At 39.1% G+C, this 23,571-nt stretch overlaps 1 protein-coding gene across 4 annotated transcripts in view; it reads left to right on the forward strand.

Annotated features, from left to right (window-relative positions):
- Positions 1–23,571, forward strand: part of dlg5 (discs large homolog 5) — a 111,514-nt gene that overhangs the window by 63,495 nt on the left and 24,448 nt on the right. For 3 of the 4 annotated variants that reach the window (XM_031905938.1, XM_004916019.3, XM_004916020.4), the window contains exons 16-19: positions 1,293–2,207; positions 9,117–9,246; positions 10,336–10,480; positions 18,165–18,286. In XM_031905938.1, coding sequence (XP_031761798.1) covers positions 1,293–2,207; positions 9,117–9,246; positions 10,336–10,480; positions 18,165–18,286 — 1,312 coding nt within the window. The remainder of the gene's footprint in view (positions 1–1,292; positions 2,208–9,116; positions 9,247–10,335; positions 10,481–18,164; positions 18,287–23,571) is intronic. The other variant, XM_002937130.4, reaches the window with a different exon arrangement.

Below are 23,571 nucleotides of genomic sequence, written 5' to 3' on the forward strand. Positions count from 1 at the left end.
GCAAGTGTATGTTGTCTGTACATTTTATTGCAATTTTAATAAGCTTGCTTGGAAATCTTTTTTTCTTATCTTAGGACACCATGGTCGCTTCTCATTCATTTAGAAATAATAGCTCTAGGCAAGACTCTGGCAGAAGTTATTGTCACTTGTTTTGGCATTTTTATTTTTGTTGATATATGTAACATGAGGAATAGTTACAGGTACAGTGAGTGCTGAGCCATGTCTTTTATATAAACTGCACCCTTGTTTTTTTTTTTTTCATTATTATATCTGTACATTTGTTTCTATTATTATAACAGTTATGTTCTTGTTCATTCTGGTTTTCTAAAACCAATAAAAAAATATGCAAAATCTAATTTCTGCCATTATTAACAGAAAATGTTATCTTCACCATCATATTAAATAGAGTTTATAACCCTGTTATATGTATTACTGTATATTACCTCTAAAGTGGTCCGTTCTCATTTTTTTATGTCTTCCCTTGCATGTTTGACTATCTGTTCCTTTATTTATTTAAAGTTTCCTTTCTTTGAAGTTTTTTAAGTTTCTCTATTTCATTATTTTTAAACAGGTGAACAAATCAATACCCTATCTTTAAAGTACCCTTGTATATGCGTTCTACCCTAAATCTTGAAAAAGATTGTCTCCCTTTTACTGGGATGACAACTTTTGCATTATTTAGGACCATGTCAAGCTCTCTCTACTACTGGACCCCCAACAAAACTCTGTTTTATAATATTAATGCAGTCGTTTTTTACAATTTAATCTTTTCTGTATTTTGAAAATTGTTAGTTTGCTTAGCTAAGGAGCAGCTAATTTGTGATTGGAAGGTAGAACACCTACACTCCATCAGAAACAAACTCTTCATAAAAACTTTCTCTGAGAGTCCTAAAACACAGACAGGTAACCTTCCTGCACTGTGCCCAGCTCTGAGAGACCGTTACACTCTTTTACACACAATTAATATCGTTTCACAGGACAGCCTTCCTGTGGAATGTAAGCTCCAATAGTTGAGCTGGACTACTGGAATGGATCGCCTGGCCCACTTGTTCCTTCCAGAACACTATAGCTTCCAGGGCCAAACAGCAAAACCCTTTAAACGGAGAAAGCACTCTCTGTTTATCCACATCTCCCTTAAAGCACACTCATTCTGTGTGCTTTTAACATTTTTGTGACTAAATTAAAGACTTGGTAGTAAGAGTTCAGAAGATGAAGACTACTGACTTGTTAGATTGACTGGGTTATGGTAGTTTTGTTTTTCATAATAGATGTCTTTTTCTCCAAAATTTTAGGTTGTGCCTCCTAACACTTCATGGAGTGGGCAAAATCTCTTTGAGAATCTAAAAGAGTCATGTCACGTTCTTTCTCCAAATATTCATGCTCAGAATAAAAGAAACCTGAAGAACAACAGTTCCACCCAGACAGATATTTTTAATCCAGACATTTTAGAATGTAAAAAAAATATGGGGGACAGGACTGGATCTGAACGTGCCCTTCAACTCAGTTGTCACAGCCACTCAGAACATAGCCTGAGTTCCCTAGGAGGTGAAGTATTTATGGGACAAGGTTATGATATATTGGATGATGGGGGGCATCCACTTGGTTTTGCTGATACTATGGAAGATAATTTAGTGGAGACTGCAACTGGAAAGCGTAGCAGTGGTACATGGCCCAAAGTTATGGTGAGCCCAGGACATTCGCAAGGTGAATTCACAGTTTTTAAGAAGCCCAGGCATCGGAAGTCCATTTTTGATCCAGATACTTTCAAGAGGCCACAGACTCCACCAAAAATATCATTTTTGCCTCCTGTACAAGTACTTGGTCATTCTCCTCAACCATCAAAGACTGAAAGACCACCAACTCCACCCACCCCTCCAAAACGCAGTGACTCTATTAAATTTAAACACAGACATCAATCTAGCTCAGCCTCTGATTCTACAGTAACAGCAGGGTCACCCCCTACTAGTCCATCCCCTGGGCCCTTACCAGCGGAAACTTCACACAAAGCACATCATAGCAGGGCAATTGGCAGTTGCTGCCGGGAAGATGGGATTGATTGCCCTTTGACAGGATGCATTGGGACTGGGGATGTAGAAGGCTGTTTGCAGAGAGCAGAGGAACCAGAATTAAAAAGGGCAAGACCTCGATCTGCACCAGCACTGAGGCACCGTTTAGCACCTGTGCTTATACCTCACTATGCACTTCAGGTGAGTGATTGCTCTATGTTAAGTTTGCAAAGCCAGATATGCAGATTTATTATGGCAAATTGAAAAGGCGATTAAAACTATAATTTTTATTTACAACATCTGTAACATTAAAAACTTAACAGCAATTTCATTATAGTAATTACATTTCAAATTCTCTCTCATGTTAGGAGTATTGAACCTAAAAAAAAAAAAAAAAAAAAAAAAAAAAAAAAAAAAAAAGCATTTGGGCAGATAATGTAATTTTTGTACAGGACTTGCTGGCTTTAAACTAGGGACACCCCAGCCCTGTGAAGATCTACAACCATGATGCTGTGCATGAAGCCCACCCTTGTCTTATTGTTTTTTCCTCTTTGTACTCAATATAGTTGTTTTGCAAATATGACCAAAAATCATCATCATAATGTTTCAGAGAAAGTCCCCTAAGAACTCAGTTCAGAAAAACCTGCTGACAGACCTGTATTTAGCAGTAGGTAACACTTGCAATTTTTTATGATTGACAGTTTGCTGCAAATAGCTGCTACTGCTTAAGTAACATGTCTCAGAATGTAATGGTGAAATAAAACATAAAGGAATAGGTTAGAAATAAGGCATCTTTAACATCTTGTCTTATCAGCCCAGAGCTCTGACAGTAAAGAATCTGTTTCTTTTTTTTTTTTTTTTGCTAAGCTGCATTCTTCTATATTATTCTTAGAAGAAAAATAGGTAAAGTTTAAAAGATCAAGCCTTTAACCCAAATAAAATTGGCCTGCCAATTTGGTCACCCTAATTGAGTCAGCAGCTTTTTTGTTTATGCATTTCAAAGCCACCCTGATAGTTATGTTGTTATCACGGCTGCCAGATATCAATCAGACTTGCTGTAAAATACTATTGCTAGGACATTATTGGGACCCCTTGGTTGTGGTTCTCTCCCATGTCTCCTATATAATCCAAATGTTGGCTCTGGGGGTCAAACAATTTGATCACCCCAGTTTGGTCTACCACCTGTGTGACCAGATCAGATAAAATAGTCAGTTCCTATGTTGTAGTGTGTTGCTACTTGTTGATCATACTCTGTTGATTGTTCCATTACTAAACTGACTCCATGTTAGATCAAAGACCAACAACTTTCCCAGACTCATTCATTTTGAAAAAAGCAACATAACTGCCATTTTTAGAGCTCTTTGCCATTTAGGCTCAGAAACAAGCCAGTTCAAAACCTGCTATTGCAATACTGTTAGTATTGTTTATCAAGAACCATACTTCAATTACCTTATTGTCATAAAAGCAGTATATATAACAGAGCTCACCCCGGTGACCAGTAAGCAGACCAGTTCAACTTGGGTACTTACAAGAGCTTCTTTTTTCTCCAGCACATTATTTATATTCTCTGTTTATATATCACAAACAAGTTATACATCCATAATATCAGTGCCTTCCATGGTTGAGCTTACAATCCAAGGTATCATATTCACACATACATTATGGATAATTTTATCAGGAGCCATATAAACTGCATGAGAATCTCTGGAGTGAGAGAGAAAAAAACCTACAAACAGGGGGAGTAAAACCTAGAAATTGGAATTTCAATTAGGACCCCAGCACTTCAGCAATGCAAACAATTGTGCCACTCATAATAAAATGAATCGGCAAGCAAAATGGTCCCTCCTTTACCTGCAGTATCCACCTTGCAGGGAAACAAAACATTTCCATAGTACAATACTGTTTTAAAAGCATAAAAAAAAATTGGGTTATAGACTCATTCCTCACAGCCCACAAGCATCTTTGTATAGTAGTAGTCATCGGAATGGCTTACTTCTCAGCCACACCACCAGCAGCAAAGTAATAGTTTATGATATACGCACTTTATGTATTCTGATCCACTTCCTCGGGAGGTTCAGTCATTATAGTTTTCTCCAACTGCAATTTGTTCTAATCCTATTTTAATTGGGAAAAATCTCCTTTATAATTAGGCCAGGGACAAGGTGCTTTTTACTGTATTCATTATATTCAATCGACATACACGTAAAAACATTTTAAATAGGTTCAAATCTGTTATTTATATACAATGAAATAATATAACAGAAACACATATAATCACAAAAATGTAATGAAAGAAAATGTAAATTTAATAAAACTATATTCCAATATATATTCTCTGTATGCTAATAAAACTCTATCGGTCAAGATAATCTGTCACAAAATATTGTAAGTATTTGACCGCCCAATTGTGAGTCGTAAGGAATTTGTATGTACTTTCCTACTGTCTTTCCTAGAGAATTTTTCATTTGGTATACATTAGTATACGTTATTGAAGGGTAACACCAATTAATATATTACATATTTTGATCTGCAAGTGCAGTCACAGTCCTTGACTTTCCCTGTGTGCATAACATCACTTTCATTAAAGGCACTTGATCAAGAATGTTCCTTTTGCACTTTCGTATAGTTTTGCATGGCCCCAGTTATCCCTTTGTGACCACAACGGCGCCAAAATTCTGGGAAAAACTACTACTAACTATCTAATATAAACAATGTTATTCACCCCTCTTACTAGGGTTACAATTCTTTTGAGAAAACAGGCAAAGAATTAATACCAGTAAGTGTATATTCAAGTGAATATATATTGAATAATACAGCTAGTGACTGTAACAATACTTGATGATTAACCTAAAAGATATTTACAATGTATAAATGTACAAATTGTACAAACATTATTGTTACCACCTTAGTAATAGAAGGGAGAATGGTATCAAAGGCTTTCTCTCCCTCTGGGTCATTTATTAGCCCCTAATCCCATCTTGACACCAGTCTGTTCATCCTCTGCTGTCCTCACATGCTAACCTATCCACATGCTGCCCTCTATTGTCTAATGCTCAGTTTTATGAAAGTTTTCTATACCATCCCCATCTTCTACTAAAAGGTCCCAAATTGCCAGATGTGGGTTGATATGACCACACCTAACCTTGTCATTAATGAGATTTATGGCCCCTACAGCAGACATAGGTTTTATTAGTCACAGGAAACAGTTTGTTATGGATTATTTGAGTTTCAGCGTAACTTAAAATGTAACTGTCTTAGAAAACTGGTTCTCTGCTGGATTACTCTTAAACAATGTACAAAACACAACTGCCATGCCCACATACAGATATAAAAGAAAATAATGACAAACTCAATATAGCAATTTCTTACACCTCTGGGACTTTTGGAACATCAGACTTCTATATCCCATATACACTTCCTGCGTTCCTTGCCTTAAAGGGATTTAGCTCATGGAGCATTATTTTGCCATTCCTGGTGCAGTTTTATCAGTAATAAGCTGTGTTGTCGATCTAAAGATAATGAGCTTTTTATAATCAACCTCTTTCAGTCACTATTTGTTGTGGCTCATGGGGAGATTAGTCGCCCACAGTTAAAACTCATCTACCGCTGGCGATTAATCTCCCCATGTGCCATTGCCCTTACAGGCAAAAGGGATCTTTGAAGTGGTAATGTAATTATCTACCTTGTGAGAATCAAACATGAAAAAAAAAGGAATAGTATGTATCTACCTGTTGTGGTGCCCAAAGTTTGCATAAAACAACCCATTCAATTAGTAACTTTTTTGGAACAATTTTGAACAATTTGTTTGAATTTAAAATTGTTGCTATCAGTACCTCTAACTAGAATTAATATAACTCATGAAATCATCTACATTCTGTATGTCCCTATCCCATATAAACACCAAATCCCCTCTTTTATACTAACAAAATGTTTAACATATTCCTAATGCCACCAAAGGGATTCATTTTACCAGTGTTTCATATATATGTTTGATGGAGTGGAGCCTAAAAGAGTACCCTTTGTATGTATGTATAACTTTATTTATAAAGTGCCACAAGGAATGCAGCGCTGTACAGTTATACAATATAGAAGATTACACACAGGAGGACAAGTATTATATAATAAACACAATAAATAAGTATAAATATACAGAGATTGTGCCATGTTGTTTGAGACACAGTAGGAAGGAGGTCCCTGCCCCATAGTGTTTACAGTCTAAGTGGCTGGGTAACATGCAGGAACAAATTGGAAAGCAAGAGTGCACAAGATATGGGCAATGGCCCTTAAGCACAGGACTAGACAAAATAATGTTTTAGTGCTCCAGAAGGTAGAATCTAAGTTTTTCTTCAAGAGAGAACACGAGTATTTCATCTGGAGGAATTCAGGGATAGAGATCCAGAGCTAAGGAGCAGTGAGATCGAAAGGTTAAGGACAGGAGAGAGAAGTGGGTGTGGATTGTGTAACAAGATGGAGGCTCTAAGAGGAGTGGAGGAGACGACAAGGAACATGCAGGAAGACCAGTGAAGAAATATAGTGAGGAGCATAGGAGCGAAGGGCTTTAAATGTTAGCAAAAGGATTTTATATGCTACTCTTTCCTTGTCAAGTAGCCTTGATAACGATATTTGGGGCTGTACACGCTCCAACATAGGAGAGAGCATGGGACAGAGGTGGGAGACTGGTTAGTAGGAGATTGCAGTAATCTATATGGGAAAGAATAAGGGCATCGATTAGTGTTTTAGCTTTTACTTGTGAGAGAAAGGGGTGTAGGAAAAAGTGCCAGGTTTGGCAGTATTGTTAATATAATTAGAGAAGGAAAGGGACTGGTCAAAGATAACCCCCAGGCAACGTGCTGAATTAACAGAGTTAATTATCAATAGTGATGGTGAAAGGAGAAGAAGGACTATGTTTGGGCGGGAGGACCATGAGCTCTGTTTTATGTAGTTTGAGTTTGAGGTGGTGTTTGTTCAGCCAGGAGGAGACAGCTAGGAGGCAGTTAGCAATCTGAGTTGGAACATTTGTGGTTAGTGAAGGGGTGTCTAAATATATCCGATTGTCATCTGCATATAAGTGGTATTTAAGAACGAATAAAGAGCTATGGTCTCCAAAAGAGAGAATGTACAGGGAGAACAAGGATTTGTTAGCAAAAGCAGGAGCAGTTAGAAAGATAGGAAGAGAATCAGGATGTAGCTTGATCCCGGATACCCAGAGAATAGAGAATTTGCATAAGGACAGAATGGACGACAGTATTGAAAGCAGAGGATAGGCCCAGAAGAATGAGTAGTGTCCTTTGGCCTTGGCAGTCTGGAGAATGTTTGCAACTCTGCATAAGGTTGCCTTTTCATCTGAAAGAACTGAGATCGCCAAATGTAAAACACTTTACATTTGATCAGGTGAATCAGGAAAATTGCCCCATACGACAAAGTGCCCTGTACATTATTAACCAATATAAGTGCTCCATCTGTCATTGACCCTTATAGTTCCAAAAAGACTTAACACTCCTTCTATTAAAAAAAATTATGAATATAGGTAAGCTGACATTGTAAGTGATCCATTCTCCCAACAATTCAACGTAACTTTATGTCCAGTAAAAAAGATCTCTGCTTTAGCTCAAGGCGGGTTGGAGCAGTGTACCATTATAAGCAGATACATTGCTAGTAAACTTATTGACCACAAACACTACTGGTTTTCTCAGGGTGTCCAAAAGGGTGTTGAGAACCTTTGTGAACCTTAGGAAGATGGTACATTACTGTGATGGGATATTATTTATATAATTTTTTAATGCTTTATTTTCAATAGACCTTTCTCCTTTGCATTCTTCTTAGATCTCCTGTGTACCAGTATGATTGTTTTAAGTTGATAGTATCCTATTCGCTTCTACTATTGTCACTCAAGTTTTGCACTCAATGCCTCCAAATTTATTGGCTAACTTAAATATGATATAAAATATCTTATTCTGTTAGATAACGCAATTCATCAATCCTGCTGGACAAATGTCTTAATGCATTCTTACTGCTTATCCAGTCCCTGAATGTACATACTCCCACCTTATCACCTGCAGAAGGTGTAACGGTCCCCATACACGGTAAGATCCGCTCGCTTGGCGAGATCGCCAAGCGAGCGGATCTTCCCCCGATATCCCCACCTACAGGTGGGCGATATCGGGGAGCTTGAAGTTAAAAAAAAAAAAAAATAATCCGATCGTTTGGCCCTGGGGCCAAACGATCAGATTATGTAGTCGGCAATGGGGCAGTCGGTTCGGGGACCGCATCAACGAGCCGATGCAGTCCCCGATCCGACTGGATTTTCTAACCTGGCCGACCGATAGCTGGCCAATTTCAGGCCAAATATCGGTCGGCCAGCCCGCTCGTTTCTGCCCCTACACGGGCAAATAAGCTGCCGAGTCGGTCCAAGGGACCGATATCAGCAGCTTCTATCGGCCTGTGTATGGGGGCCTTAAGGCAAACAGAGAAATAGTGGCACTCTCCTATGCCTTTGTGTTTTGGTTCCTAGTTGCCTTTAAGCATGTAAGTCCTTTGCGCAGCCATGAGGTGCTCAAGAGAGGTAGCAGTGTGTGCCCATCTTCCAGATTTGCAGAGAATAATAAAACACGTGTTATAGTTCTGATCAACTACAGCATGTAAAGGTCATCTGCATAAAAGCAAACTGCAGATTTATTTCTGTGTTAATGTGCAGGTCTTATAGTACCATTGAACTCCCAGGCCAGATGTTAACTATACCCTCATTTAAGTGATTCAGTCATAATGAATAAATCACTAGTAACCTCACATCTAGTACCACATTTGTATATTTTTGTTGCATTCTCTTTATTTACATTTTTTAAGAGTCTGTATATAGACATGCAATAGCATTCGTCAATGCCTGTACAATACAATGCGTAATCTTATTGGGGAGGGAAATGTTACTATACGGGGTCCATATTTACATTGTAATTCAAGACTGTTGGACAATACTATATTTCTTTGCACATTACAGTGGGAATGCCAGGGATGAACAGAGCAACACAAGAAGTGATTAAATAAGGAATTGTGAAGGTGTTTTTGTATGACTGCCATGCTGATCTTTCTAATTTAACTCTGTTTTTAACACAGAAATTCTCCATGAACTCAGAGGAAAGGCTTTCTCCAGAGCTTGCTCATGACTGGATACGGTTCTCTCCTACTCGCTCCCCGCGGCATAGCGATATCTTTGCAGCTTCCATGTATGGGCCAGGTATGTCAGGTGAGTGCATACATTCCTTACAATTAACCCTTTGTATTAGAAAGGTAAATCGGATAGGAAATAATCCCAATATCACGTATGCAGTACGGGGAATAATCTACTTCTCTTTTTCTCTAATGCAGTGCTGTCAAACTTTTCCAAGTCTTTTATGTCACAAACTTCTTGTTGAAGAATTCCACAGAATTCTGATTAGCATCCAGCCATAGTTTCATGGCCCTGTGTAGTGCATGTAAAAGAGAATGAAAGACCCCCACACACAAAATACCATGCAGACAGGATGTGTCCTATATATTGTTTTGTAGTGACTAACAAGATCACAAAATAAGGATTAGTCCTCCAAAATGTTGGTGCTGCATTCATGTTAACAATAAATGGGGTAAGCGTTCTCCCTACATGACAGAGTGTGAGCAGCTCCTTAAAGAACACGGAAACCTGTTTTATGAGTAAGGCTTAACTGATAGGCCACAAAGAACCCTTTTGTAGAATACAGATATTACCAGTCAATTTACTCTCCTTATTAACTTTTTAGCTCTGAAGTGCTCATCGATACATGCACAGTCCAGGCCGGCAAAATTTTTGCACATTTCTTGCGTTTTACGACTCTTTTTGAGACGTATGTCACACCATGTAGATATTATTATCCGGACATGCTGTGTCATGACCCACAGGAGGTAAGAATTAATTATTTGAGGCAGTAGTTGCCTAAAAAAACTTGCATGATGCTGTGCTGGCTGCTTATGTAAGCACAGGATCATGCATAATGAGCTGATATTGCTCCCCACATTATAAAACTAAAGAATACCATTAATTTGTTTGAAAATAACATTTTAAATGGTAGCATTCATTTTTTTCAATGCATACAGTGTAATTTCATACTAAAACTGCACCATAATAGGTATGGCAGTATCCCTTTACCAGCAGAGGCAGCAGATCCAGAGGTCCACAGATTCTGGAAAATAAAATGTTCAGTGATGCTACTAAATACTCTTAATACAATTTAATAACTATCCAGGTTTCTAGTGAACTCACATTCAACCTTTTAAAATTTTAGGATTTTTTAAAGGTTATTGCTGATATCTGTTTTTCTAGGCACAGTGCCCAGGAGCCTGGCTCCATGTCCTGCCGTGACTGCAGTTTTGAGGAATCCAATCTACACTGCATGGAGTCATCGGGTCCCCAGTAATAACTGTCCCTCCTCTGCAAATCAAATTTGTCAACAACATCTTCATTCAAGGTAGCATTTCAAAGGTTTTTATAAGTGTTCTTTTTAGCTCTGTTCACTGTTTATCAGTGTTGGTCAATTAAGTTTTTCTAATAATTTCCATGCATATTTTTCTCTCTGCAATAAATAAAACAGAGTAAAAATTTAAAGTAGGGATGCACTGAATCCAGAATTTGGTTCGGGATTCGGCCAAGTTTCGACCTTTTCCGGCAGGATCCGGTTTCAGGCGAATCCATGCTCCTGGCTGAACCGAAACCGAATCCTTGAAATAACATGACTTTTTATCACGTAAACACAGAAGTTGAAAATTTTTGCCAAACAAAAGCCCAATTTGTGTATGCAAATTTGAATTTGGTTCATTATTCGCCCAAATCTGTCAATGGATTCGGGGTTCAGCGGAATTTAAAGCAGATCTCCCTCTTGTCTTTTTCTATATCCTGATATTATAGGTAGCTTGTTTATTTTGAATAGAAGAAGATATATGGAAAGTGAAGGGATAGTGGTGACAAGTCATAATGTAATATTTGTATAGGCACATTATTTAATGGATTAATATGGAATATATGAATTTTATACATATGCAATGACTTTGCTTTAGATTTATTTCTGGTCCCTTATTATACATCTCATAGGTAATACATCAGAATTGCATCAACATTGCTGTATCCGTGCAATATGTGAAATAAAGGTGGTTTTATGAATACTAAATGGGAGTGAAATTCTGATGTATTGAAATTTGAAGCTATGTGGAGGTGAACACATGATGCTGCGTGTTTAAAAAGCTTTTCACACGTGTGCTGGAAGTCTGCTATGTTTGAATAGCTAGGATTTGGACCTTTTTTCCATATGTTCCACTCTTTGAGCTTACTTTGGAGTGGTATCAGAAGATATTGGCCAAAACAAAACATTTAAGAATGTGGCCACATATCAACCCTTCCACCCTCAACCCTCCACTTTTTCAGTGTTTTCTGGTACTTTGCAAGTGATTACATTTCAGAAGCTTTAGATAATATTTCTGTAAACATTTCCCTGGACTTTTTCTTTCAGTTGAATTATGTCAGGACCCATTCTGCTGATCCTCACTAGGAAAAGTAAACAACTTGGCAACTCTGCTCCTGTTTAAATTCTGTGCAATTGTTGGCCGGACCCACAGGTAAACCTGCGGGTCCTGTGGGTTTTTAGGCGGCCCACACAAAATGTCAGTGCAGTACAATTCCTGATGCTACAATGAGAGTATTCTTGGATAGGAGAAAACATTTCCCGTTCCTCCATGAAGAATTTTTTCAGTTGTGGGATATTTGAGCAGTTTCTCTTAATGTACAGCATTTTCTTGGTGATTTAACTGTAGGGCCAGTGTCACGCTGAAAGGTCCATTTTTATTCAAGCTTTAATATTCTGATAGGTGGTCTCACATTATCCTCAGGCACCCTTAAATACTATAAAGAATTCATAGTGATTTCAAAAATGGTGAGCTTACCAGGCCCTGATGCAGAAAAGCATTTACAGTTGTATCAGGTTACTCTGGATAAATGCTGTTTTTTGATAAATATTTTCTGGTTCTATGACTAAATAACCCTTTCTTGCCCATTTTTGCCTCATCTGTCAGAGCACATTGTACCACATGGTCAGTGGCAAACTTTAGTCTTGCCCTAATGATTTTTTCTGGATAGCAAAGGTTTCCTCTTGGCATATCTACCATGTAAATCTTATTTGTGCAGCCTCTTTTCAATCAATCACACATCAATAAGGCTTATGGGCGTTAGAGCTAGTAGGGTTGATTCACTAAAGTGCGATAATGCTTATCACATGCTTTTTTGCGTTAAACTTGACACTAAAAAAACCCGCAAAATTCGCTAAAGTATTATCACATGTGTTAAGTTGCATATCGCGTGCGTTAAATAGCACGCAACCGAATGCATTAATTTTACCGCATTGCGTTAATTCTCGCACAGAAATAACACTAAAGCATGATTCACAAACACTTAGACGAGCTAAATATCGCATTAGTCTACGCGAAAATTAACACCTACTTGGGGCAGGTGGTAATTATAGAAAAGTACAGTTCATGAGCTTTTGGTAACACAATAAGGATTTTGCAGTGTAATTTATTCAAGTCTGTGTTGGCCCTAGAGTGATGCAGCCTCCAGTTTACAGGGAAATGGTCATTTTCAAAAAAAGTAGTTTTATGAATGTAATGGTGTGTATGGCTAATATGGTGTGCGCGCGCTAAGTAGCGCACATACGTTAATTATTGCGAATTGCATCAAATACCGCACAAAAATAGTCTTCGCGACTTAAATAACACAAACAGCATCGCGTCTAAATTAACGCAAATATCCTTTTAGTGAATCATGCGTTAAGACTCGAAAAATAATAAAAAAAATTTTTTTTACTGCATGCTATAAATAGCGCTCGTTTTATCGCACTTTAGTGAATCAACCCTAGTAAGTCTGAAATGCCTTTCCACTGTCAATAAAAGGAGTTGCTGGTGGAAAGACCTACACATTGCTTCGGCTTTCTGAAGGAAACTTTGTGCAACTTCAGAGAGCCAAATCGAGGCATAAGCCTTTCAACCGATGACTCCTATTGTTGCCTGTGGAAAGGCATTTTGGAATGGTTAGTCGCCTGTGGTAGCACAGATTTATCGCTCCCGTGGGCCATTAGCCTAATGATTACAGCTACCTGTAGGGTTCTTTGAGACTTTTTTTTCCAAATATTGTGTTCTAATCTCAGGCTGAACTTGCTGGGATGGCCTGGCCAAGTTACCAGTTATTTAAAAATAAATACTCGGGACCTCTAAACTTTCAGATGGATCTTCCGGACAGTGAGATAATATATGTTCACTTGTTTGGCAATATTTTTAACCAGACTCATAGACATCTATAACCTCTGTCAGACCTGAAAGAGGTCTTAAAATCTAGGCATAGTGATACTGCACACAACAACAAAAGTCTGAGATATAAATAAAACAGGTTCTTCCAAGACCCTCTCTAATGATGTTCTAATCATTTGCAGCAGATCTGGTGCAGCTGATTCTAATTTTGGTGTTGGAGCTTGTAATAAATATAGGAGTGTACCTACATTTTTTCCACATGCAAAATTTGCATTTGTGTTTATTTAAATTACACAATGTACTACAAAATGTAAATGCTGCATGATATTTGTTATATCATGTGTACCTATTAATATTGTTAAATAAAATTGGTAAAAAATTGCCATGGGATGTAATTACATTTTTACATGTCTGTATATAAAAAGAAAATCCATACATTATTTTGTCCTTTTGATTCCCATGATTAAGGTGAAATGTGTACATACTACCCTGCAGAATTCAAACCTCAAATGTATGCCATTTTCATTCTATTAATTATTTTGTCCTTTGCTTTGATGTTCGACAACTCTTCTCATTACCCATTATAATGGCGATTATGGATGCAGAAAAAGCTCTTAATTGGGGTCTCAATGGGTTTAACAAATGTAACCAAGAAAACAAAGTCGGATACGGCCTCTAAACTTGAGCAATTCGAACGGCACCCCCCTCAAAACGGCGCTGACTCCAAAAAGGCCCACACTGAGCCGAGCAACTCACCTTCCCCTCCACCGCCTCAGCCAGAGGCCGCTACTCAACTACTCCTGGATGCTATAACTGACTACCGGACATCACTATCCACTAAGCTTGAAGAGGTAAAGACGGATCTACAGAACATGCGTGAGCAGGTCAAGGAAACAGAGAACAGAATATCCACTCTGGAAGAGACCTGCAACCCACTTCCCTCTGCACTAACCTGCCTTGACACAAAACTCAAATCCTGCATGGACAAACTGGATGACTACGAGAACAGGCAGAGGCGTAACAACATAGTTACATAGTTACATAGGGTTGAAAAAAGACCAGTGTCCATCAAGTTCAACCCATCCAAGTAAAACCAGCAAACCTTACCCACACCTACCAATCTATACACTCACATACATAAACTATAAATACAACCACTAGTACTAACTGTAGATATTAGTATCACAATAGCCTTGGATATTCTGTCTCGTGGGCCTCCCGGAGAGAGCAGAGGGTGCAGACTCAGTGGCCTTTGCAGAAGGATGGCTTAAAAACTCCTTTCCATCAGCCCCCCTCTCACAATTCTACGCGGTTGAAAGAGCCCACCGAGTGCCTGGTAGGAGCCCCCTTCCGGGTGGTCCCCCCAGACCCTTTCTAATCCGGCTCCTCAACTGTAGAGATCGCGATGCAATACTCCAGGTGGTGCGTCAAAGCCCAAACGTCATGGTGGATGGGAAGTCAGAACTACAGCGTCAACGAGGAACCTTCACAGCAGTCAAACGACGACTCCGTGAGGCCAACTTGAAATATGGCATGCTATATCTAGCCAAACTGAGGGTCCAAGCCGGTGATAGAACCCTCTTCTTCCAGACCCCGCAAGAGGCCAGCGACTGGCTAGACAATCGGGGGCCCCAGTCACCCAGAGCCAGTCCCAATCGACAAAACTAACAGAACGCAAGGACAACAAACATAACCTGTGACTATGACAGACGAGACTGCCTACTACTAATGTATCAGGGCCAAACACCTGAACTCAATACCACTGACATTCCACATATGGTACACATATAACGGGCCTCCTCTGGCTAATACTACTGGGTGAAAGAGCCCTCCATATCGATACGCCATCACTGCTACCTGATAGCACTTAACACTATGTGCAATGCCAGGCGAACTTCCTCTACACCAAGGCAATACTAGACGATACTACTTATATCGAGAGCCATAATAACTCCCACCACATTCTACTATAGGTGGACACATAGGAACTTCACCCTCTGGAGTCATGATCTCCACAATCCTGGGGTGTCCCCCATCTCCTGCTTGACAAATGTCCGAACATTCCTTTTAAGCCACAGACACCGGAACGCCCTAAAACCAGTGGTGCAAAGGCATACAAGAAATCACCCTGAACTTGTGAACATTGGCACAGCTGAACCTGTGCAACTTCTCTAGTTTGTACTAGTACACGTGAGCTATTCGCTCCCCATGAGCATGTCTTACATAAGTTCGGTTAAGAGATTAATACCTGCCAAGTTACAGGTCGGGTGGGATGGGTCTTTTCGGGGTTGTGTTTCATTATGGTTCTATTTATGTTTGTGGTATGTCTTGGTTTGCTGGCGTAATATCACATGACACTGGTACATAAAGTACAAGCATTTTGCCCTACTCTCCACTAATATCAATTAATCTCCAAGATGAAGTGCTCACTTAAGGTACTCTCTTGGAATATTAGGGGTCTAAATTCCAAATTCAAAAGGGCACTGATTTTTGATTATGTCAAAAAATATGCTCCTGATACCTTACTACTACAGGAAACCCACCTGGTGGGCCAAAGACTGATGGCACTTAAGAGGCCATGGGTGGCTCATACTTACCATGCCACCTTCTCCTCCCATGCCAGAGGTGTTTCAATTCTAATTCGCAAGGGTATCCCAATGGAGATACTAGACCTAACAACCGATCACTATGGGCGATAATACTGAATTCATGTGTCCTATTTAATCAACCCCTTACTTTAGCCAATGTATACATGCCTTCGCCATTTAACCAAGACTTGTTAGATAATATAATGAGTAAATTGATGACCTTCCTGCCAGCCCCCATGCTCCTTTTGGGAGACTACAATGCTATCCTAGACCCTGCTTTAGACATATTGACCCCAGGTCCCCAACCTACACTCAAATTTCCGTTATGGGCACAGGCTATGAACCTTACCGACCTCTGGCGTTGGAAATATCCAGACCAAAAGGTATTCTCCTGTTTCTCAGCTACACATAACACCCTGTCCCGCATCAACATAGCCTTTGCCTCCTCTGACCTCCTCCCCAGGGTGACCTCAGTGGAATACTTACCTAGGGCAATCTCAGATCACTCTCCACTTGATACAATAAAATCTCCTACAGGACCCAGTAAAATCACTATGGCGACTTAGCCCCCTGTGGCAAACGCATGGAAGTATTAAAGAAGCCAATGATAGTGCCCTTAAAGAATTCTGGGAGTTAAACCCTGGAACTGCCCCAACAGATGTAGTATGGGAGGCTGGGAAAGCCACCCTTAGGGATGCTCTCACCTCTGCAATTAAAGGGGTCAGAAAAAAGGCAAAAGAGGAATTAGAGGAGAGACAAAATAAATGAATGGAAGCAGAGAAAGAATTCACTACCCATACAGGCCCAGACACCCTACGTACTTTTAGGGCTGCACAAACCGCACTAGAAGAAACCAGGATTAAACTAACACAGAAAAAGCTGCTTTATGCTACACAGAGAACATTTGATCAGGGGGAAAAAAATGGCAAGATCCTTGCTTATCTCTCCAAAGCCCAAGCCCCCTCTAACACCATCAATAAGATCACCTCCATGAATGGGGACATAGTCACTAAAGCAGCTCACATAACCAACATTTTTGCACAGTACTATCAACAGCTTTACAATACCAAAGCTGACTATACCCCACTGCAATTATCCAACTATCTGGACACTATTCCCATCCCCCGATTATCCCCCCTTACTTAGGGCCCAACTCAACTGTCCCATCAGTCCTTTAACACTGCCCTTATTGTGGTCATCCCTAAAGAGGGCAAAGACCCACTGGAGTGCGGCTCTTATAGACCCATCTCCCTCCTCAACGTGGATGCAAAAATCTTTGCGAAAATCCTATCCAACAGACTTAAACTAGTAATCAAACAACTAATTGAACCCGACCAAACAGACTTTATGCCAAACATATCAACTAATATAAGTATTCGCAGACTATTTACCAATATTCATGCCAGCCATACTAATAAAGGTTCACGCATAATAGTCTCACTTGATGCAACCAAAGCTTTCGACTCTGTCGAATGGCCCTACCTCCTGAAACTTCCCGAGAGGTTTGGCCTCGGCGTACAGTTTATTAAATGGGTGGGAATGCTGTATGAAGCACCAACAGCAAGAGTCAATGTAAATAGATGATAGTTTTCTCTATCCAAAATGTACACGACAAGGTTGCCCATTGTCACCTCTCCTATTTGCTCTAGCAATAGAGCCCCTTGCCATTCTGATCCGACACTCTCCAGCCATAACAGGTCTCAAATTGGGGGCTGTAGAGGAACGTATATCTTTATATGCTGATGATGTCTTACTGTATCTGGACTCCCCTGGGGCTTCACTACAGACAGTCTTACGCATAGTGAAACACTTTGGGTACTTCTCCGGTTTGAAAAACAATTGGGACAAATCTAGCGTATTCCCCATAGACCCAAATATGGATCCCAGCATGTTCCCTCATACCCCTCTGCAATGGGTTGATTCATTTAAATACCTCGGCATTCAAGTACAAAGAGAACTGAGCGATTTTATTCCCAATAATTTAGAACCTATTCTTAAAACCATGACTACCTAAAGCAATGTACCGTATATATCCTGAACAAAACACGCTTATAGAACCAATGTCAATGTTTTATGTTGTTATTTGTTATAAATGCATACACATGCAACACATTTGAAAAAAAATAATGTTATACAGGCATTTAGACAACACCTTTTCACAAGTTTTATAATGTTTTACTCTGATCTAAAGCGCACATTAAAGAAAATTTTTACGTTATGCTGCTTTTAGGTCTTCTAAAAGCTATTCAGCTAATTTTAACATCTTTTTCTGCAGTGCACAGCATCATGGTCGTCTGAGCTTAGATCTTAGTAATAAGCACCCAAATGAATTCTGTGACACTTCACGTTCAAGAGTTCCCCATGGGTCTAACTCTCTACCATCCAGTGCTCGTCTTGGTGAGTAATTTTATAGGGATAGTTTAAAGATGTTCTGTAGGCAGCCAGTTCCCTCTGGCAACAGGTCCACAGATTTGTCACCACAACTTTTTACAAAAAAAAGGTAATAAGGGATAGGATACATGAATACATTACAAATGACAATACTGTTAGTTTGTGCCACATGGTTTTATGCATAACAGATCTTGCCAGAATAATTTAAATGCTTTTTATGTAGGGATGCACCAAATCCACTTTTTCGGATTCAACCGAACCCTCGATTCCTTTATAAATCCTAATTAGCATTTGCTAATTAGTTTTCGGAAGGGTTAAATGTTGCTGCCCGCAAAGTGCGCAGCAGAAAATTTTCAACTTTCATGTTTATGTGACAAAAAGTCACATGATTTTTTGGATGGCGCTCAGCCAGGACCGTGGATTCTGCCGAATCCAAAAAAGGACGAATCTTGGCCTAATCCCCAACTGAATCCTGGATCCGGTGCATCCCTACTTTTATGGGGAGGTGAGCAGGAACCGTTACTCTGGAAGGGCACTGGATGTCATCTCCTTGGACTTTGCTAAAACATTTGATACAGTACTGCACAAAAAGTCATGATAAAATTGAGGGATATTGCATAAAGAACTGGCCAAAGGAATAGATTACAGAGAGTGATAGTAAATGGAACATTTTTTAATTGGACCACTGTTTTTAGTGGAGTACCTCAAGGGTCAGTCCTTGGTCCTTTGCTTTTTAACTTGTTTATTAATGACCTGGAGATGGGCATTAAATGTGCTGTTTCTATTTTTGCAGATGACACTAATTTGTCAAAACTATATGTTCCACGCAGGACGCTGCCACTTTGCAGAGCGATTTGACAAAATTGGAAAACTGGGCAGCAAAATGGAAACTGAGGTTCATTGTTGAAAAGTGCAAAGTGCAGTGTTTTGGTAGAAATAATATAAATGGGCGTTACACAATAAATGGTAGTGTGTTGTGGGTATCCTTAATTGAGAAGGATCTGTGGATTTTTGTAGATAACAAATTGTCTAATTCCAGGCTGTGTCATTCCGTGGCTACTAAAGCAAGTAAAGTGCTGTCATGTATAAAAAAAGGGCATTAACTGAAGGAATGAAAACATAATTTTGCCTCTTTATAGGTCTCTGGTAAGGCCTCACCTTGAGTATGCAGTGCAGTTTTGGGCTCCAGTACTTAAGAAGGATATTTAAGAGCTGGAGAGAGTGCAAAGACTTGGAAGATTTAAAGTATAGGTTAGACTGTCAAGGTTGGGGTAGCTTTCTCTGAGAAAAAAGGCACTTGCAGGGGGACATGGTTACTTTGCACAGGTACATTAGAGGGGATTATAGACAGATAGGGGTGTTCTTTTTTCTAAATAAAAAAAATAATGAGTGCACCAGAGGCCAGGTCTTTAGAAAAGAGTAACAGAACTTTCATTTGAAGCAGCGGAGATGGTTTTTTAAGGTGAGGGCAGTGAGGTTGTGGAATGCCCTTCTGAGTGAGGTGATGGCAGATTCTGTTAATGCCTTTAAGAATGCATTGGATTATTACTTAAACAAGCATAATATCAAGGCTATTGTAATACTAAAATATACAGTTAGTATTGATGTTGGTATATATTATATATAATATAGTTTATGTATGTGAATATATAGATAGGCTGGTATGTGTGTGTGTGCTGGGGTTTGCTTGGAAGGGTTGAACTTAATGGACTTTGGTCTTTTTTCAACCCAACCCAACATAACTATGTAATATTTGCCCATATAGTATCCAGTAACTCTTTCCCTTAGTGTCTGTAAAATCACAGGCTACAAGATTCCTGAGGTTGCCTAGAATAAAGTACAGAGATCATATTATGTTGCCCATATACAGATCCTGGAATGATTAATATGTTTTGTGGTATCCACCAAATGGCATGACTTACTTATCAGCCACGGCTTAGAGTAAGGTATCAAAGGATGTAACGCCTTTACATATTGCTGGCTGGCTCTAGACCTTAATGAACAAAACTCTATGATGTATGTAGGTTTTCTGTTTTTCTTTCACCATCAGGATATCTTTTTGAAAACCTTTGTTAACTGTCATCACACCCCCCCTTTTATATTTCACCAGTGACCTTACATATGGCATTGGAGGTCACCAGCACACAGGATTTTCAGTCTGTAGTGGCCAGCTGCAATCTAGTGAGATGGCACATTGTTTACTGAGAATAGTCAAGCTACATTTAGGCTACTGTCACATGGGGCTAGAAACCGCCCCTCCACTCCAATCTGCTTTATGGTGTTTCTGCATTTAGAGACAATGTGTGAGCATGGGTGCAGAGACAGTGAACAGATTTTGGTGTGAAAATGCATTTTCAATTAAAGTTGGATCTTCATCAGAGAGACTTAAAAAAGAGATTCTTTAAAACCATAAACCAAGAACAATAAGGTCTTACAAGGGTATGCTATGCCTATAATGGAGAGAAGTGGTTAGAAACCTCTGGGAGTTACACACTAAGTGTTGGTGTGTTGTGGGTATCCTTAACTAAGAAGGATCTGGGGATTTTTGTAGATAACAAGTTGTTAGAAACCTCTGAGGTATTTCAAAAACGTAAAAATAGGGATTACACCTACACTTCAGGATGGCAACAGATTATTGTGCACTTTTACAACTGATATTTCATAGGTACCTAGTACAAAAGGTGTCAAGAGCTTATTAACCTTTTTACTGCCAACGACGTATGGGATACGTTGTGGCAGAAAAAGGGCTTAACTGCCAACGACATGTCCCATACATCGTTGGCATTTGAAGGATACATGCCAAATATTTAGGTAAACCGATACATATTGGGCATCAAACTGTTCAGTGGACCCCTGGCGTTCAAATTTATGGTGTTTTATCTTGGTACCTAACACTATGTGGGAGATAAGATGCTGCTAAGTGGAAGCTTTGAGGGGATTTTTGGAAATGTCATCAAAATTGCTAAATTTAGAAAAGCTGTGCGGCTTGGTACTTTAGAGTAGAAAGACACGGGTACCCATTTTAGATTCGGGGGAATGTGTACTTTCCAAAAATATATGGCTTTTTGGGGTGAGCGTACTTTTTACTAGCTTTATCCCACATATAATGATGTAAATGTGTTGATTTTGCTGGAGCTGAAATAACAGAAATGATTGATCATATGGGGGGTATGTTAACATTGGGGCCCCTACATGCCACATACTTAGGTAAACCTATACACATTGGGCATCAAACTGTTCAGTGGACCCCTGGCGTTCATATTTAGGGTGTTTTATTTGGTTACTTTATGACCTGTAGGAGATAAGATACTATAGACTGGAAGCTTTGAAGCAATTTTTTAAAAATTTCACAAATTTTGATAAAAACCAATAACTTTAGGAAAGCATTGCGACTTGATAGTTTGGAGTAGACAGACAGTTGTGCCTATTCTAGATTCCCCAGAATCTGTTCTTTCCAAAAATGTACAATTTTCTGGGATAAACCTTCTGTTAGTGGAATTTTTGTCCTTGAAATCTAAAGTATGCAGCTTTCTGAAGCAGTGCTTTGGAAATTTGGTAGTGTACTGCTGGGAGTTTTTGACCTATACAAGTGAGAAATCTCCATAAAACTATATATATTTGGTATTGGCACATTCAGGAGACATGGGACTTTCCAAATCAGTTGTATATTCCTGCATAAAATAATTTTTGTTTCTAGTATGTGTTTATATTATGGAAAATTTGATTTTTTTTTTTTTCATTTTTAGACATTTAGAAGCATATATCTTGTTACAGAATTGAAATTACACAAAAATTCTACCATATTTTGAAAGCTTAGGTTGTTCTGAAAAAAACAATATATTGTTTTCCTGGGTAAACTAAAAGTCCCCCCGAGGAAAGGCCCCTAAAGTGAAACAGTGCAAAATGTTCAAAAACTGTCTGGCAATACAAGTTCCGCTTTGACCAAAATGGCTGGCAGTAAAAGGGTTAATAGACTCTCCATAAATATTTTTATTGTCAAAGGAAACCTATTTAAAATTTATACACTTTGTATACAATTTGTTTTGTCTGATTTGAGTTTTGACTTTTTCTCCCTTCATAGTTATGATTACAGTAATCGTGTATGCTGTATATTTTTTGGGTACACAAACCCTAAGTAAGGTGTACTTTTATTCCCCCATATATAATAGAAGTCATTAAAGGAACAGTAACACCAAGAAATGAAAATGTATCAAAGTAACTAAATATTATTTACTGTTGCCCTGCACTGGTAAAAGTTGTGTGCTTGTTTAAGAAACCCTACTATAGTTTATATGAACACTCTGCTGTGTAGCCATGGGGGCAGCCATTTTAGCCGGGAAAAAAAGAAAAGGCACAGGTGATGTAGCAGATAACAAATAAAACACCATTGTATTCTACATGACTTATCTGTTATCTACTATGTAACCTGTGCCTTTTCTCCTTTTTTTCAAGCTTGAATGACTGCCCCCATCGCTGTACAGCAGGCTATTTATATAAACTATAGTAGAGTTTCCAGTAAACAGAACAGTGTTACCAGTGCAGGGCAACAGTACATTATATTATAATTACTTTAAAACACTTTCATATTTTGGTGCTACTGTTCTTTTAAGCTTTCACGGACGCAGTAACACATATCAACCAATTGGTGTTTGCTTTTGAAGAGGTGACATGCAATTGCTACCAGCTGATTGGTTGCTACAGGTGACAAAACATAGCAAATTTTGCACCTTTTCTTACAAACCCAAAAATGTTCATATTTTCAAACAAAATGTGACATGACTTAATACGGCCTTTTGAACCAGTGGTCTTTCAGCCGGGCCAGAAATAGGAGTAGGCAGAAGAGATACAATGAATGCACGACTGTGGGGGTTCTAGGCACGTCCCTTTTCTGTCTGCCTACTACTTAGTTGTGGCCCTGGGTGAAAGAAAGATTGGCTGTAGTCCCTGGCCCTTGAAAGTTCGGCACTGCGCACATAGGGAGGGGGTCAGAATCAGGGCCTGGCATTGTCATTCAACTCCACAACAACAATTAAAAGATGGAACATTATGTCATCTGCAGCCAAAGGTCTTTGTATCATCATTGCTGGCTTTGACTGACATAGAGGAATTGTAATAGTAACTCACATAACTTAGGTTCAACCTTTTCTGTCCATATAAAACCTGCATAACTACTATTTCCAGAGGAAGGCAAAAAAACACCCCATCTGAAGCTTCTCCAATTTGCCTTAGAGGAGTGAAAAAATCCTTCTTTACTCCAAGTTAGCAACTTTTTGCAGTTCGATTAAGATATA

This window comes from Xenopus tropicalis, chromosome 7, assembly GCF_000004195.4.
Source record: "Xenopus tropicalis strain Nigerian chromosome 7, UCB_Xtro_10.0, whole genome shotgun sequence".
NCBI classification, from domain to species: domain Eukaryota; kingdom Metazoa; phylum Chordata; class Amphibia; order Anura; family Pipidae; genus Xenopus; species Xenopus tropicalis.